This window comes from Danio rerio, chromosome 9 (assembly GCF_049306965.1).
Source record: "Danio rerio strain Tuebingen ecotype United States chromosome 9, GRCz12tu, whole genome shotgun sequence".
In the NCBI taxonomy this organism is placed as follows: Eukaryota; Metazoa; Chordata; class Actinopteri; order Cypriniformes; family Danionidae; genus Danio; species Danio rerio.
In genome coordinates this window covers 42,947,414-42,963,994 of record NC_133184.1, presented here as the reverse complement: position 1 = coordinate 42,963,994, position 16,581 = coordinate 42,947,414, and the positions used below count along the sequence as shown (strand labels likewise).

The 16,581-nt window shown below is 35.3% G+C and overlaps 1 protein-coding gene across 3 annotated transcripts in view; it reads right to left on the bottom strand.

The window, feature by feature from the left end:
* The window catches only part of stat1b (signal transducer and activator of transcription 1b), a 28,155-nt gene extending 12,395 nt beyond the window's left edge, over positions 1–15,760 (bottom strand). For 2 of the 3 annotated variants that reach the window (XR_012384906.1, XM_005167878.6), the window contains exons 1-14: positions 15,686–15,754; positions 14,649–14,776; positions 10,892–11,036; positions 10,709–10,804; positions 10,538–10,627; positions 10,366–10,444; positions 10,123–10,226; positions 8,696–8,847; positions 1,976–2,134; positions 1,722–1,814; positions 1,525–1,584; positions 726–755; positions 269–359; positions 124–159 (exon numbers count right to left, since the gene is read on the bottom strand). Coding sequence is in view for 2 of the 3 variants with exons in the window: in XM_005167878.6 (XP_005167935.1) it covers positions 124–159; positions 269–359; positions 726–755; positions 1,525–1,584; positions 1,722–1,814; positions 1,976–2,134; positions 8,696–8,847; positions 10,123–10,226; positions 10,366–10,444; positions 10,538–10,627; positions 10,709–10,804; positions 10,892–11,036; positions 14,649–14,776 (1,263 nt within the window). In the remaining variant the exon portion in view is untranslated. 3 annotated transcript variants of the gene reach the window in all.
* Between the last annotated feature and the right edge of the window lie 821 nt (positions 15,761–16,581).

Genomic DNA, 16,581 nt, shown 5'->3' with positions numbered 1-16,581 from the left:
ATATATACGCAGAAAACCTAAATGTTGCAATGTCAATTTTTTTTCAATACCGTGCAGCCCCACAATATACAGAAAACTGCTCATTTACAGATATTTTTTAAAGTGCATGTTTTTTTAACCTACCTCATTGGTTCTGCTAGTTTTCATTTCTTTTAATTGCTGTAGTAAACAGTGAAAAAGAAAGAGGAACAATTAAGTTTTGGATTTGACATGATCATGTGTGTATGAATCAGCTGTGTCTTATTCTGTAGTTTTTTTAACATCATACCAAATGACGAAATTCAGCTGCTAGACATCCACTGGATTCTTCTAAGTTCATAACTTTAGTATTCGTCCCTAATATGTTGAATTTTCTACCTCTAGAACATTAGAATATAAGACAATGTTATAATTTCAGCTGGTGTCATGCTGTACATAAATTATAATTGTGCTATACAAATGATAAACTATTTAAACATGTATTCAAACAAAACTATCTGAATAATTTATCAGTTGTATTTGTGCGGTTGTCTTATCACATTGATAAATGGTGTGTATAGTTAAGTAATATAGCAGTCTTGTTCAATTGTGGGTTGCAGAGGTTTTTGTGGATGTTGTCTGGGCCACAAGATATTACATTGGACTCCTTGCTATATATCTAAATGCTCTGTCTCAGTCAAAATATAATTTCATAGTATTAATAAACCATATTTGTTCTCTGAAATTCTGTGTAATATGTTACTTACCCTTTTATTGTGTCCCTCTCTGTTAAATTTCTACAGGAGGAAAACAATAAAAACCATTAGATAGATAGATGGATGGATGGATGGATGGATGGATGGATGGATGGATGGATGGATGGATGGATGGATGGATGGATGGATGGATGGATGGATGGATAGATAGATAGATAGATCTGTAGGTAGGTAGGTAGGTAGGTAGGTAGGTAGGTAGGTAGGTAGATAGATAGATAGATAGATAGATAGATAGATAGATAGATAGATAGATAGATAGATAGATAGATAGATAGATAGATAGATAGATAGATAGATAGATAGATAGATAGATAGATAGATAGATAGATAGATAGATAGATGGATAGATGGATGGATGGATGGATGGATGGATGGATAGATAGATAGATAGATCTGTAGGTAGGTAGGTAGGTAGGTAGGTAGATAGATAGATAGATAGATAGATAGATAGATAGATAGATAGATAGATAGATAGATAGATAGATAGATAGATAGATAGATAGATAGATAGATAGATAGATAGATAGATAGATAGATAGATTGATAGATAGATAGATAGATAGATAGATAGATTGATAGATTGATAGATAGATAGATTGATAGATTGATAGATAGATAGATAGATAGATTGATAGATTGATAGATAGATAGATAGATAGATAGATAGATTGATAGATTGATAGATAGATAGATAGATAGATAGATAGATAGATAGATAGATAGATAGATAGATAGATAGATAGATAGATAGATAGATAGATAGATAGATAGATAGATAGATATAGCTTACTTGTCAATAAAAACTTTCACTTTCAGTTGACAATTCAGTTCAGGGAGTTTGACTAGTGACCTATGAAATAATGTAATATAAAATAGCACATCAGACTAAAGATTGACTTTGAATAAGCATCACTGGAATTAAAAGCTCTTCTTCAGAACCATCAATTAAAATGAGTAAAAGCAACATTAATAATGAAAGAAACCCACCTGATCTTGACGGTGAACTGAACTCCTGTTTTTATTACCAAGGGTCTCTGAGGATGTGTTGGCATACAGGGCTGCCTCTCCACCACAAGAGAACTAAAAGACACGCAAAGAAAGATCAAAACACTGTCGGCCTGTTCAACACTGAAATCTGACACACGCCATAATATATAATCAAATTTCTGTTGGTTTCCTCTTTTACTAAAGCGTGTGTTCTACATATGAAGTCATTTTCATGATGAGCTGTGGTGTCTCACTTTAATATGAGGCTTTTGAAGAGTGAAATGGCCTGTTCATCCAGCTGGCCCCTTCCTAGATTTAGCGGGTCGTTGCTGTAGGTGAATTTCTGGACCAGTTCCTGAACTTTCTTCAGCTGCTGACGGATCTGCTGGAGACACTCTGCCACCACCGTGAACCTGGAGAACAAGTCACGCTTTAACTATTTATAAAACGTATATACTGTATATAAATATACTATACTGTAAAAATAAGAGCAATACAACCAAAAGGAGCTCCATCCTATGCCCACATACAATTTGTAAATTCATTATAAATGCCTTTCTGTAATAATCGTCTGATAAATAATGCTAATTTTGTAATTAATTACAACTTACAAACCTTAATTTTAGACAAATCAAACATAGGAACAAGAGTAACAAGGTATTGACACACTTCGATTAAAGAGATAGTTCACACAAAAAATAAAATTTCCTCACTATTTACACACCCTCAAGTATTACAAAGTCTTTATAAGTTTCTAGATTCTGTCAAACACTAAGCAAGGTATTTTGAAGAAAGCTGTAACCACTGACTTCCATAATAGGAAAAACATAGTATATGGAAGTCAATGGTTGCAGATTTCCAGCATTGCTTAAGTATCTTCTTTAGCATTCAACAGAAGGAAAAAAGTCGAACAGGTTTGGTACTGGTCAAGTGTGAGTAGATGATAACAACATTTTCATTTTTTGGTGATCTATTCATTTAAAAACAAAGAAGAAAAACTTGTTGGTTGTATATTTTGAAACAACGGAGACACGTTCAAGCTCAAACTGGTTGCAACTTGTTGAACGACTTTTGTCCTGTAAATGGTGTTTGAGATACATTTTCTCTTGTTTGGTGGGTGTACTCTAAATGTTAACCCAATCAGCAGCTACACTTATATAAACCACAGCTTGCAAGGACAGTGACTGTAACATTGAGCATATGTTGGAGCATTAAACATGCATTTAGGCCAATTTCCACATCACCATTTCCATAAAAAAACTATTAGCAATGTTTTGTTGGAGAACATAACCCAGATATTAATTTACTATTTTAAAAGTGATTCATGTAATCTGCGGCGCATTGTTAGAGTGGGTGGAGAAAGTATTGTTTTTACATTAAAGGCACTATGTTATTATCACCACTAGAGGGAGCATATTCACTACAAAGAAAGACATAAGCTGTGCCCAAATTGCATACTTATGCACTATTCTTCACCATTTTGTAGCATAAATAGTGTAAGTTGTGCGTTGACACTGAAAACCCTAAAAACATGAAGTGCACTTTAAATACCCGGATGATGCACTTATTCAGCCGGTAAAATGAAGTGTGGAATTATGGACACTTCACGCACTCAACGCACGTAGGTTTGCTCACGTAGCGGAAGGGGTGGAGCTATCGGGCGCACATGTTGGACTACTTTATTTATTTTGAAAGCAAAATTATCTTACAAGAGTGATTATTGCGCCTTCTGACGGTGAATGTGGTTATACTCACGGCAGGTATTATTTGATAGTTTGGTCATTCATTTCATTGATTTGGCAACCGTCAAACGTCATCAGGGAAATGGTTTAAAACAACATTAACAAACATTAGTGCTGTTGAGTGTGTAAGTGCATAAGTGCATAGTGTAGAGTGTGCCATTTGGGACGCAGCTGCATACTTCTATACTATATAGCATTGGTTCTCACACATGGTCATCATGCCTCGACCCAAATATTTAGGAACTATAATATATAATGAATTATAATTTATTTGTATTTATTTGTTAACATACACAAGTAGTGACCGATAAATCAAAGTGTATTAAAGTATAATATTACAGAGTAAAAACGTCAAATACTGTATACAGTGGTTAGGGTAAGGAAAAGTTAATTTACCAGGAACTAAACTGAACTGTTAATAAAACATTAACACATGAACTTGTTGAACAGAACAATCCAGCAAATTAAAGTAAAATGATTAAAATACTCATAACCATTTTTATAATAATCACTAATTATTTGCTCATCTGCTATCGTGTGGGCTTTCTTGGCCTTTGCTTAACGGTGAGCTACACAGTACGATGCATGGAGTGCCTGTACTTGTTTTGAACATGAAGATGTTAGGGACTTTTGTGATGCCCTCAGCTTTTGGAGTCGTCTTTGAAAATAGTCCACAGGTTTGTCCTTGCAACTGGGATGTTTGGTTTCTAAATGTCGTTTCAATTTAGAAGGAGCACCTCACTACATATGACACTGAGGTTTTAAGCCTTTTTTGTCATCAATATATGTAAATCCATACTTTACATATTCGAGGTCGTACTTGCGCTTTGACTTATTTGTTGCTATAAATAAATGAAATTCCATACGTCAAACGGGATGGTTGTCGCATGTGCATTTCAAAATAAAAGTCCAATATAAGCAAAATGAGTTAAAAATTTGACTTTTGTTGTTGTTTTTTTTGATCACACATCGCGACCCACTGAAAGTGTTCCCACAAGTTGAGAAACAGTGCTATATAGTAAACTAAAAACTGTATGCGAGAAAAACAATACGTGAGAAGTAGTTGGATGACCTACTACTTCCGACTAGATTCTGAAGTATACATCTGATAAATGCTACACTATCCCACTGCGAGAAAATTCATGAATTTCATGAATAAAGTGACGCAACTGTCGCGGGTAGATCACATGATGATGTCAAAATGGCGGATGTAGTACATCCGAGTTTCATTCAAAACTACTGACATCCATACTGTATAGAATGGACTTTTCTAACAGTCAAGTAGTAATTCAATTTCAAGTCCAGTACTTACTGAGTAGTAGACGATTTCAGACGCAGCCATAGTCTGGACATTAAGAATAAGTGTGTTATCATGGGAGTTGCGATTTTCATTACATTCTATGGGACTCCTGAAGAATGTAATGTTTATAGTTGAGCTTAAGTATTCAAAACATTTATGGTAGTATGAAGCAGAGTAAGGCCCTGTTCAGAATACATCATTTTTATTGTTGTTATGGCAGTCATTATATCAGATAAAGTGATCTTGACTAGATCAAATTTTTGTGTGTTATGGATACCAAACACATTGCGTGATATTTGATATCTATGACGTGCGTCAGGTCATTAAGAATGTGTGTACATAACAAATGTCTCTGTAATTATTGAGTGTTTCCCACAGACAGTAATTTACCCCATATATATATATATATATATATATATATATATATATATATATATATATATATATATATATATATATATATATATATATAGTTGATGTCGGAATTATTAGCCCCCTTCTAATTTTTTTAATGTTTTTTAAATATTTTCCAAATGTTTAACAGAACAAGGAAATTTTCACTGTGTGTCTGATAATATTTTTTCTTCTGGAGAAAGTCTTATTTGTTTTATTTCGGCTAGAATAAAAGCAGTTTTTAATTTTTTAAACACCATTTTAGAGACAAAATTATTAGCCCCTTTAAGCTATATTTTTTATCCATAATCTACAGAGCAAACCATCATTATACAATAACTTCCCAAATTACCCTAACCTGCCTAGTTAACCTAACTAACCTAGTTAAACTTTTAAATGTCACTTTAAGTTGTATTGAAGTGTCTTGAAAAATATCTAGTAAAATATTATTTACTGTCATCATGACAAAGATAAAATAAATTAGTTATTAGAAATGAGTTAATAAAACTGTTATGTTTAGAAATGTGTTCAAAAAATCTTCTCTCCGTCAAACAGAAATTGGAGAAAAAAATAAACAAGCCGTCTAATAATTCTGGGGGGCTAATAATTCTGACTTCAACTGTGTATATATATAATATAAATATAAATATATATTTTATATATATATATATATATATATATATATATATATATATATATATATATATATATATATATATATATATATGCCTGTGTGTGTTTCCTTTTTACAAATTATAGAATCATTCTGTGCTAGCAAAAGACTCTTTTGGAGCTTGATGGAGAATTAAATATACTAGACTTTCTGCAATTACGCCATGAAGCCTTGCAGACATGATATTGGCTGTCATGTACTATGACACTGGATGAGAAGAAATTATTTCAATTTTCATCCCATGCGAGAGCACTGAAGAAAATGCTGATGAGAGATGAGCGTGACGTGTCATGGAAACAGTAGAGCTTGTATTATGCCACGGCCCACCTCTTGTGGTATGTTCACACCAGATTAAGAAGAAGCATTAAGCGTGAGTGATTTACAAGTTAAGTCAATGCAAAGATCTGATTAGACATCTTGCGGAGCCATACGTGCCAGTGACGGGATGCGAATGATGCGATTCACGTGATTCGCGCAAATTGGTTAAAAAATCTGGCCGATATTTGTGTGCATTAACCAGTCAGGAGCTTGCTTTAGTAGGGGCGTGATTATGATGTAGCGCCTGTTGTTGGTGTCCTGAGGGGAAATCCTACTGGCAACACAGGACACCAGCTCATTAAACTGGTACCGGCTCAGTTGGAAGTACTGCTGAAAGTGTCATCCATCTTGGAGAAGTTTGATGAACTCAGAGCTCACTGCGCCTCTGAAGGATCTGATGGTCTCAGACATGGTGCTGAATGAATCTACACTGTTTTTTAGCCTTCCTAAAGCACAGCTACTCTCTCAATAAAATCCATGTTAGCCATTGTAGGGCCTCACACACGTAATACACAATTATGTAGTGCATTAACTTTAGCTCAAAGGGAATATAACAGAATTTAAAGCGGCTTCAAAAGTATCAACTCTCTTGAGAATCAACTGAACAAACGAACCGTCCAGCGCTGTTTGAACAGACAGGACTGTTGACTCACAAACGAATATTTCTATTTGAAATGAAGTAAAAACACTTTAGTATTTAAGCAGGGTAACAAGATCTAGGTATAAGACAATAGATTCACAAGGACACACAGGCCACTTTCCTTTCAATACAAAAGAGACTTTATTGACTGCAAACAAAACTAACAAACACACACACACACACATCCATAGTGGTTGCAGACAAGGAATAGAAGGAAAAGAAGAGTTTAGGTGAGATGTTGTGTAAAACCTCAAGATGTAAAACCTTACCAAGTGAACCAAACAACCAATTCAACCTTTACTGTGTCTTAGACAGGGTAATATATCATTTAACATGACTAGCAGATCATACACCAGTTCAGCAATGGATCTGGAGATGTACTTGCGTTCCGTAGTGATGTGGGGAAGTCCCTCTGTGGAGCTGGATTCCCACGTGAGTTCGCTGGTGGTTGGTTGGTTGTTGTAATGACGTCTCCGAGGCTGCTGATAAAGCGAAGTCCAGTAGTTCAAGTTGGAGAAGGCAAAACTGTTGTCATGCTGACTGATTTCCCGGCGCAACTTAACTTAACTAGACTCTCGACGGAAAGAAAAGAAAGAAGAGTGAATGGAAGAGGGGGATTTTGAGGTTCGTCTCATTCTAACGTAATGTCCAAGTCCGCCTGGACTGGACCTAGAGAAGAGTTGTCCTGGAAGTGGAGCATCTCCACTTCTCAACAGCTGCTGCTGGTGCAACTCTGTTGGACTGGACGATTCGTTTGTTCAGTTCAAAAGAGTTGATTCTTTTGAAGCCACTTTAAATTCTGTTATATTCCCTTTGAGCTAATTTAAAGTTAACCCACTACATATCCATGTATTTTGTGTGAGAGGCCCTACACCATTTAGCAACAAAATTAGACCCACCCTGGCAGACAGATGAGCCTCCCATGATACAAATCTGCATCTATTGTGAAGTGAATTTGATGTGCGAATAAAGAGAGCAAACTCAAGCCGTGTCTAGTGTAAAAGCTCCATTACGGTTCTTCCAGTTGTGATTGTGTGAAGAAGCAACACTGTTTATTTAGGGTTTAGTCAAAAAGCTCCTCTGTGCACAACAAGTATCATCTTTAGTGCTTAGATTTTTCTAGATCTAGTGACCAAACCGAAAACCAAGTGTGTGTGATGCTATTATCATGGTGACACGGGACACGGTCAATAGTGGCACTAGTTAAAATTGCTTATTTCTCTGGATTTTAACATTGTTCTAAACATTTGGTATAATGTATATACAGTTGAAGTCAGAATTATTAGCCCCCCTGTTTATTTTTTCCCCAATTTCTGTTTAACCGAAAGAAGATTTTTTCAACACATTTCTAAACATAATAGTTTTAATAACTCATCTCTAATAACTGATTTATTTTATCTTTGCCATGATGAAAGTAAATAATATTTGACTAGATATTGTTCAAGACACTTCTATACAGCTTAAAGTGACATTTAAAGGCTTAACTAGGTTAATTAGGTTAACTAGGCAGGTTAGGGTAATTAGGCAAGTTATTGTATAACAATGGTTTGTTTTGTGGACTATCGAAAAATAAATATTAGCTTAAAGGGGCTAATACTTTAATGCTTAAAATGGTGTTTAAAAAAAATCAAAACTGCTTTAATTCTAGCCGAAATAAAACAAATAAGACTTTCTCTAGAAGAAAAAAATATTATCAGACATACTGTGAAAATGTCCTTGTTCTATTAAACATCATTTGGTAAATATTTAATAAAGAAAAAAAATCACAGAGGGGCTCTGATAATTCTGACTCAACTGTACATAAATCAGCAATCATATAACACGGTTCTAGTAGTTTTTGGAAAAAGTGTGCATATTGTGCCGTTAATGAATGATCGTTATAGGCAACAGCTTCCTCTATGTTCTCACCAGTTCTGCAGTTGATCCAGACACGCATTAGGTGGTCCTCCGATACAAGCCATCTGCTGTCTCTTCTTCCACTCGGGTAACTCTTCTGTTATCAGAGTGAACTGGATCTGCTCTGCTAACGTCAGTACATTAGAGATTTCTTTCATCACCACCTGCACACACACATTCACATATAGTACAGTGCTCAGCATATATAAGTATACCCTTCACAAATCTTTCATTTAAATTAATATTTTCTATAGGAAGTTTTACAATATTATATATGTGCATATACATTAGATTATTCCGTACCGTAGTCAAATCTGGAGCTAATCTGACAAAATAACTTATGATAAAGGTCCAAAATGAGTACACACAAATTTATTTGTTAGGCGAAAAAACAATATTATTTTTTTTGTTGTTGTTGAAATTTTGTAGTTTGTAATTTATTTATCCAATATTTTACATGATTTTTAATGTATTGTCTTTCTATTTCTAAAAATGTTTGGCAAGGAAAATATTATTTTTATAAATGTATCTGTTTAATAAATCATTTTTTTTTTTTTAAACCAAAATATATGACATGGTTTCCGCTACATTCATTCTTCCATGGCGAGGCGCCACCCCAAAATTCATCCCGCCACGGCTACATTATCGCTTCTCATTCAAAACATGTTATTTTTTTAATGGCGCGTAATAATCGCACCAAAACGTATTAAAAGCTGAGTGAATTATAACAGTGCGAACTTCTCTGTAACCGTAGTAGTGCTGTGCATTATTTGTTTACCCCGTTAAGGTTACGTGCTGACAGACTGACTGGCTGACTGACAGGTGCGTGATGCGTGAGGCCAGCAAACACGACGTATAGCCGTTTCACTTTACTTCAGGACGCATTAATATCGCTCTGTAGGTCTATTAGAGACATTCATAAATATTCCTAGGAAATCTTATAAATGCTGGAGACATACTCGTTACATAAACGCACTAAATCGCACTTCAGCAGCGTTTATTTGAGAGCGCACAAGAAGATCTGTGCACGAAAAGAAGTTTTGTGCACGAGCAGAAGAAATCGGGGCACCAGCAAAGAGATCCACATGCTGTAGGCTATTACATAAATGCGATCTCGACTTCTAAAACTGCACTCACAACATTTGACATTGAAATAACACCAAAGGTGGTTGGTAGATCTGTGTAAAAAAGGCCTGCTGCCACAGCTGGAAAAAATCCTAGAGGAAACATTGTATGACCTATATTCACTGAGAAATGGATACAAATATTCGTTTTCAAAATGGAGTGTACTCATTTAAGGAGAGCACTGTGTAAAATTAATACAGTCATATGTTTATAAATTCATGCACTTAAAATCAAGAAAATGATACTGATGGAATCCTCAATCTTCCCATGTCATAGTATAATTGATAATATTGTAATATAATCTTGACCTCTACCTCTCTTTTTATGCCTTGCACAGTAAACATTCGCTTAATTGCCATCTCCTCTTGCTGGATCTCTTTTGGCATCGGGTCATTCATTTGCACACCTTCAGCTTCAACTGAAAATATAAAATAGATGCACCACACATCATTTGTGCTCTTTCAAAAGCTGTCAAATGTAAATTTGGTCTCACACAGATTTAAGAAAAAAAATTATGTAATGCCACAATGAAATGCTTAAAATGTAGCGGATGTTACTTCGACTCTGTAGGCTCTTCATATTAAAGTCGTAATCATCTTGCATATCCTCCAGAGCTTGAACGTGCTTTTCCATTTCCTAGAAGCAAATAAATATAGCCGGTTTAAAATAAATTAAAGTTATATCTATGAAAATGCTCCAAAGCCTTTTTATTATTGGCAGATGATTCACCTGCACACTCATCTTCAAATTGTTCACTTTATTGACCAGCTCATTTTGATGTTCCATCATGATGTTCCCCTGCATGGAGTCACCTTTACCCTAAAAATAAATGACCAAGATGAATGATTACACAAGCACAGCTTCGAAACGCTGCCTTTGATGCAAGACTAAAAGCCTTACTTGAGAACTAAGGGCAACTTGCAGTATCTTTCTCTCCTCGTTCAGAGTGCTGGATATGATCATAGCCATGTAAACAGGATTCTCTTGGAAGTGCTCCTATTGGAGATATGTCCATTATCTGTCAGATATCTTTTTAGGACAGTGAATGCAATCTTATTTAGAAATCAATATAAGAATTTTTACCTGTAGATTGCGCTTAATTTTGCGTATATTATGCTGTAAGAGGAAGTTGTTTCCCAGATTGAGACGGCTGTAGTGCTCATCCAGTTGGTTCAGGAGCTCATGGAAGCGAACGATGGCTAGAGATTCATTACTTGCAATGGATTCCCTGCAAACAACACTGACTACGTTTACATGGACATCAGTGATTGAATTATTTGCCTTCATCTGAATAAGACAGTAATAGGATGAGGATGTTTACATGAGTTGCTTTTCGAATGTTCCTTTCATGATCCCGTTTTACATGTTATATAATTCGATTAACGTCATTGCGCCACCACGCTAGCCACATTTCCTCTAGTCTAGAGTTTCATGTAATTTCCGGTGTTTCGTTTTTAATTTGTCCACTTTAAGTGAAGTTTCATAAACTAATTTCGAGAGGAGCACGTGATATGATTGTGCACCGCTGGCCACTCATACGTAATCAGTAATGATCCAATCAGAATGATCCTAGCTTAATATAAATGGATCACTTTCTGCTTATCTTCTTTTTGGAAGAATCCCCCCTTCCACCCCATCTCCTCCTTTTTCTCCTCCTCTAAAGGGGGAGCGATCGAGACCTACCTGATCTCGGATCTCCTGATACGCTTCTAGACCGGGCGGGAGCCCTGGGCTCAAATATCTCCGAGCTCAGGGTTCTCTTCCGGGACAGCTTGCCAAACCTGCTGTAAATGCCAAGCATATCTAAGTGGGAACTCTTGAACTGCAGTTTGGCACTTTCTCTTTTATTCTGGAACATTTCATGTATGCCCCCGTGACAAATGAGATATTGGATGCGAGTATGAACTGCTGGAAGTCTTTACATTTTGATATGGCACAATATTTCACGAGGCAGGTGTCTGTGGTCCTTCACTGACTCGGTAGGTACAGGGAATAGTGTCAAACATTCGTTTTTGTATAGACTATCCTGTCACAAAATGTGGCAAAATCCTACACAACGGTAATATTTTTATTACGGTTGTGGTGGGGAGAGCATGATCGAACATCCAAGAAGGGGGGAGACCAGGTTGAGACACCAATGACTGGTCAGTGGTCCAATCATAAATAATAAATTTATGATTTATTAAATATAATATTAAATATAATAAACAAAAACACCTGTATTTTCTAGTGATTGGGCCAGAGAGACACCTTCTTAAGGGGAAGAGAGCGAAGCAACAGAGAGAAAAGAGCCACTGCACAGATGGAAAAACTGAGCGTTTCTCTAGTAATAAAACAGTTCAACAGAGCATCTACAGCACGAGAATGAGAGATGCGCCTCCTCATTCTTTACTTTCGCTCCCGTGGATAGGGAAACATGTTGTACAAACAGACATTCATTAGTCCACATAAATAATTTAGTTTGTTAAGCGCAAAGATTTTTTTCAAAACTATTTCTAAATTCAGTTCTAAATACCAGCAAACGAATAAATGAACAATAATAACGAAGAGTGCTCAAAAAACTGAGTTATATCCAAATGCACATGCTGTGCCCCATATGGTCTAAAACCTGACAAGTGGACAAATATAAGCTTGTTTTTAATAAAACAAATATAAATATGCAGGGGCGATTTAAGGATTTTCATTTTAGGGGGGCTGAGCTCCTTATAAGGTAAAAAAATTGATATATACATAAAGCTTAATATTACATTTATAAGTAGTAATTTAATAGTAATACACTTAAAAATGTTTGTTTAATAAGGCTTGTATACTATTATTCCATTGTATTACATAGACAGGCATAGCCAGATTGAGTTCTGAGTAAGCCAAGTAGGCTCAACCCACCTGTTTACCATAGTAAAAAACACTTTCTATATTCGAGTGCATTTGTTGTGCATTTCAGGTATTCAATAAATAAACTGCCACTTTTCTAATTAAATGACAAACATAATATTCTAATTCACATATTTCTAATTCACATATTTCAGGATCTGAATGATAATAAATAAGAAGTATTCATTTAGTACTAGACAACACTTGATGTTTCTATTTCTGTCAGTGACTCAGTCACAGTTAAAACTTTGAGTACATTCTCAAAGTGCTTCTGTCACTGTGTTTAATGCTTTTTGTGCAAGACTGTATGGTATAGTTAGTGCCAGACGAACTGTAAAGTGTTTTTATTGGTAGTTCATTTTGAAATAAAAATTGTGAAATGTTCGTTAAGAGTTACTTTTTTCGCTGGAGGAAACAGCTGTGCTAATGAGGTGAACGCAGAGAAAACCCCACTGCTCCTCCATGACACTGGGATACAGATGATACAAGGTTATCTATATCAAAGAACTGCTAATAAGCAGACATTATAACACCTTGTTCTCTCGACGTCCACGGCTGTGGTTTGCTGATCAAATGAAAAAAGAAAAGAAGGGGAGGAGCGGAATTCTGCCGCTGTTTCATATTAAATTTAAAGGTGACTGAGGCAATAATTGAGTGTACAGTTCATGAGCTAATCGCAAAAAGTTTTAGGGGGGCTGAGTAGAATAGGCCTAGCAACACCCATGTAAATATGTAAATAATAAATAATACTGCTAATAATAATAACATTACACAAAAGCAAATTGTAATGAATAAACTAAAAAAGCCCCCAGAGATAAAGAAGGCATGAAATTATGGTTTTTATATTTATGTAGGCTAGAAAAGAATATTTTTGTTATATTTTAATCCTTGAATCCTTTTTAATTTGTAAAGATATTTGTGTATTGCTGTACACCTTGTATGTATTAAGCAATGTGTCAGCGAGGTGCACAACTAACCTGCTCTGCGCTGGACTTTAGACCTGCTTTGATCTGGTCTATTGAACAGACAATTTAATTCTGTCACGGTTGCAGGTTTGTGCACCTTTCGGAGTGTCTGTTTGGTCACGTGGGTTTTGTTTTGGTTGTGCACGTGTATTGGTTATAGTCACGTGCTATGACTATACTCTCTGTTTTGATTAGCTCACCAGCTGAGGCTTACTATCGTGCCTATATCTGGGCGACGCTTCTATGTTTCTTTGTCAGTTCGTTGTGTTTGCTCGTGGGTCTGTCTGTGCTTAGGACTGTGAGGAGGACCCCGTTCGTCTGTCTGTTTCCTACCCTGTTTTCCCAGTTGTCCTTGCACACGCATACAGCCCTGTTGGTTTGTTTTGACTGCATCAAATAAACACGTTACTTGCATTTGGATCCTTCTCTAAATCTTGTTTGATTGTGACAAATTCCTTAAAATAGCAACGTGCCTTAATACACTTGGTTTTTTAGACCAGAATGCCTATGAGCGCTAATGCATTTGTTATTTAAATAACGTGGTGCAAAACGTCAAAATGACTCTTGCACCATGCAGAAATTAGCAAACAACCTTTGAGTCGCGCCTTGCGCCTCATTGCACCGGGTGTATGATAGGGCCCAAAGTGTTGACCTGCTTTACTGTGGAAAAAAAAACATTCATTTACACTATATCGCCGACCCTGTCTACTTCTTCCCACAACAAGACCGATTTGTCACAGCGGTGTTTAAATGTCTGTACTGCACTTCAACAATGCGACTAAAATCAGCATACTCCACATGTCTTAATTCCATTTCTGTTTAGTTCGATTATGACTTTAATCGGATTAAATTAATCAAAAATCGCTGTTTACTCTTAATCAAAGAATTGTCCTAATTGTCCGGATTATTGGTGTCCATGTAAACATGCTCTTTGTCTCAAAATGATGATGATTGGTAGCAATTTATTATGCAAAAAATTTTTAATCATTATTTTAAAATCTCACCAGTCATGACTCTCAATCCAGTGACATAGATATTGTCGGATCTCCATTGGGAAAGCCTCATCGTAAAGCTGGTCCACTTGCTCCAAATACATTGAGTCCAGCAGCTGCAGCTGGTTCCAGAGCGTCATCTGCAAACATAAAATTGCAACCCGTTATGCAACCCTCTCTGCGTTGACATTTCTCACCAAGCACCTTGTTTTATGAAATTATTACTTTAGTTATTATTGCTTTTAATATTATTTCCATTAATAATAATAATAATAATAATAACAGTAATAATAATAATAAAATAATATTAGAGAGATTTTTAAAGGATCATGGAACTCTAAAGACTGGAGTAATGAAGCTGGAAATTCATCATTAAAATCACTGGAATAAACAATTAAATTAAATGACAAACTACTTTTGAACAGTTATTTTATAGTGCAATAACATTTCACAATTTTACTATTTGTACTGTATTTTTGATGAAATAAATACAGCCTTGGTGAGCAGGAGAAGCTTATTTTAAAACATTTTAAAATCCTGCTGACCCCAAACTTTTGACCAGTTGTGAATATAAATACATATATACATTTTTCACAATAAATGGGACTTTTATAAAATATTATTTATTTTAATTAATAATTTAATTAAAAGTAGTTATAACTTTACAATTTAAAATGTTTGATTTATTTTTAACTCATTGTAAATTGTAAAAAAGTTTAATAGCCATCAAGCCCATGCATATAAAATCTTTTGCATAAAAGTCATGCAGATATGATCAAAAGATATGAGAAAATGAAATAGCCATCTACAGCAGAAAATTATTTTAAGAGATCCCTAAAGCTTCTAATCTATGCAATTAATTTACTTATTTAAAACGTTTTCATTTTCTAAAATGTATGAAATGAAATTACAAATTACATGATATGACATTCACTAATATTTCATTACATTATAAACAAAAAGCTGCTTTACGTGGCATTTCATTATCTCCAGCTTTCCCATAGCATTTTGCATGAACAAACTCATATAAAACGCATAACATGTATTACCTTTCAACGTGGACGTTTAGTCAAGTCACTAAAGGAGTGTATCTCGGGATAAGCAGATAAAATACGCGTAGACTAAACTGTCTGCTTCAGCCTTTTATTCTCCTCAGTGACTTCGTAATTATAGAATACTCACAGAGGTGGATGTCACATTAACTTCTCAGGCCAATGGTAACGCTTTAACTGCCATATTTAAATACACCAGCGATGACAACCAATCACGTTCTGATGCGTACAGTAAAAGCACGCCCCCTAGCCAATGGCTGTTCCAGGGAAGCGCAGCCCTCCCTTTACTCTCACACTCAATACAGAATAGGAACTGATAAGAGAACAGAAACTCAGCGAAACACAAAGATGTTGTTATGCCTTTTGATGGACGGATACTAATACTTCATAATAAGATGATAACATTTCATTATTTATTTCTTAAGATACATAAGAATAGCTATATGATCAATAAAACGCGTACGGAACAGAAAGTTCATGCTGAGATGCTTGTTGTCAGGGGGAGGTTACGAAACTCATAGCACAGCCACTAGCCATCGGGTAAGCACACGTTTTCCGAGAAAACGAGAGTTAAAATCAAATGCTGGAAAGAAACAGAAACGAAACTTGGATTTGTCAATTCCATGTTATGTTTTTGCACACCACTGGGTGAAGGAGTCCTAATAAATACCAAACTGTATAAATTTAATAACACTATTCACTTAAATGCTCATTTTATACTCAATATAACAAAACACTAAATCATTTATTTCGGGAGTGTACTTACTGTAAAGTGTTTTGGTTTGACTTTTCCAATTTCATTAAATTCTTACTCCAAACTTGTGTATATACCCCAAAAATTATATTCTTTGGTTACTTTGTACTTAGATCATTCTCTTTGTAAAGGTACTATT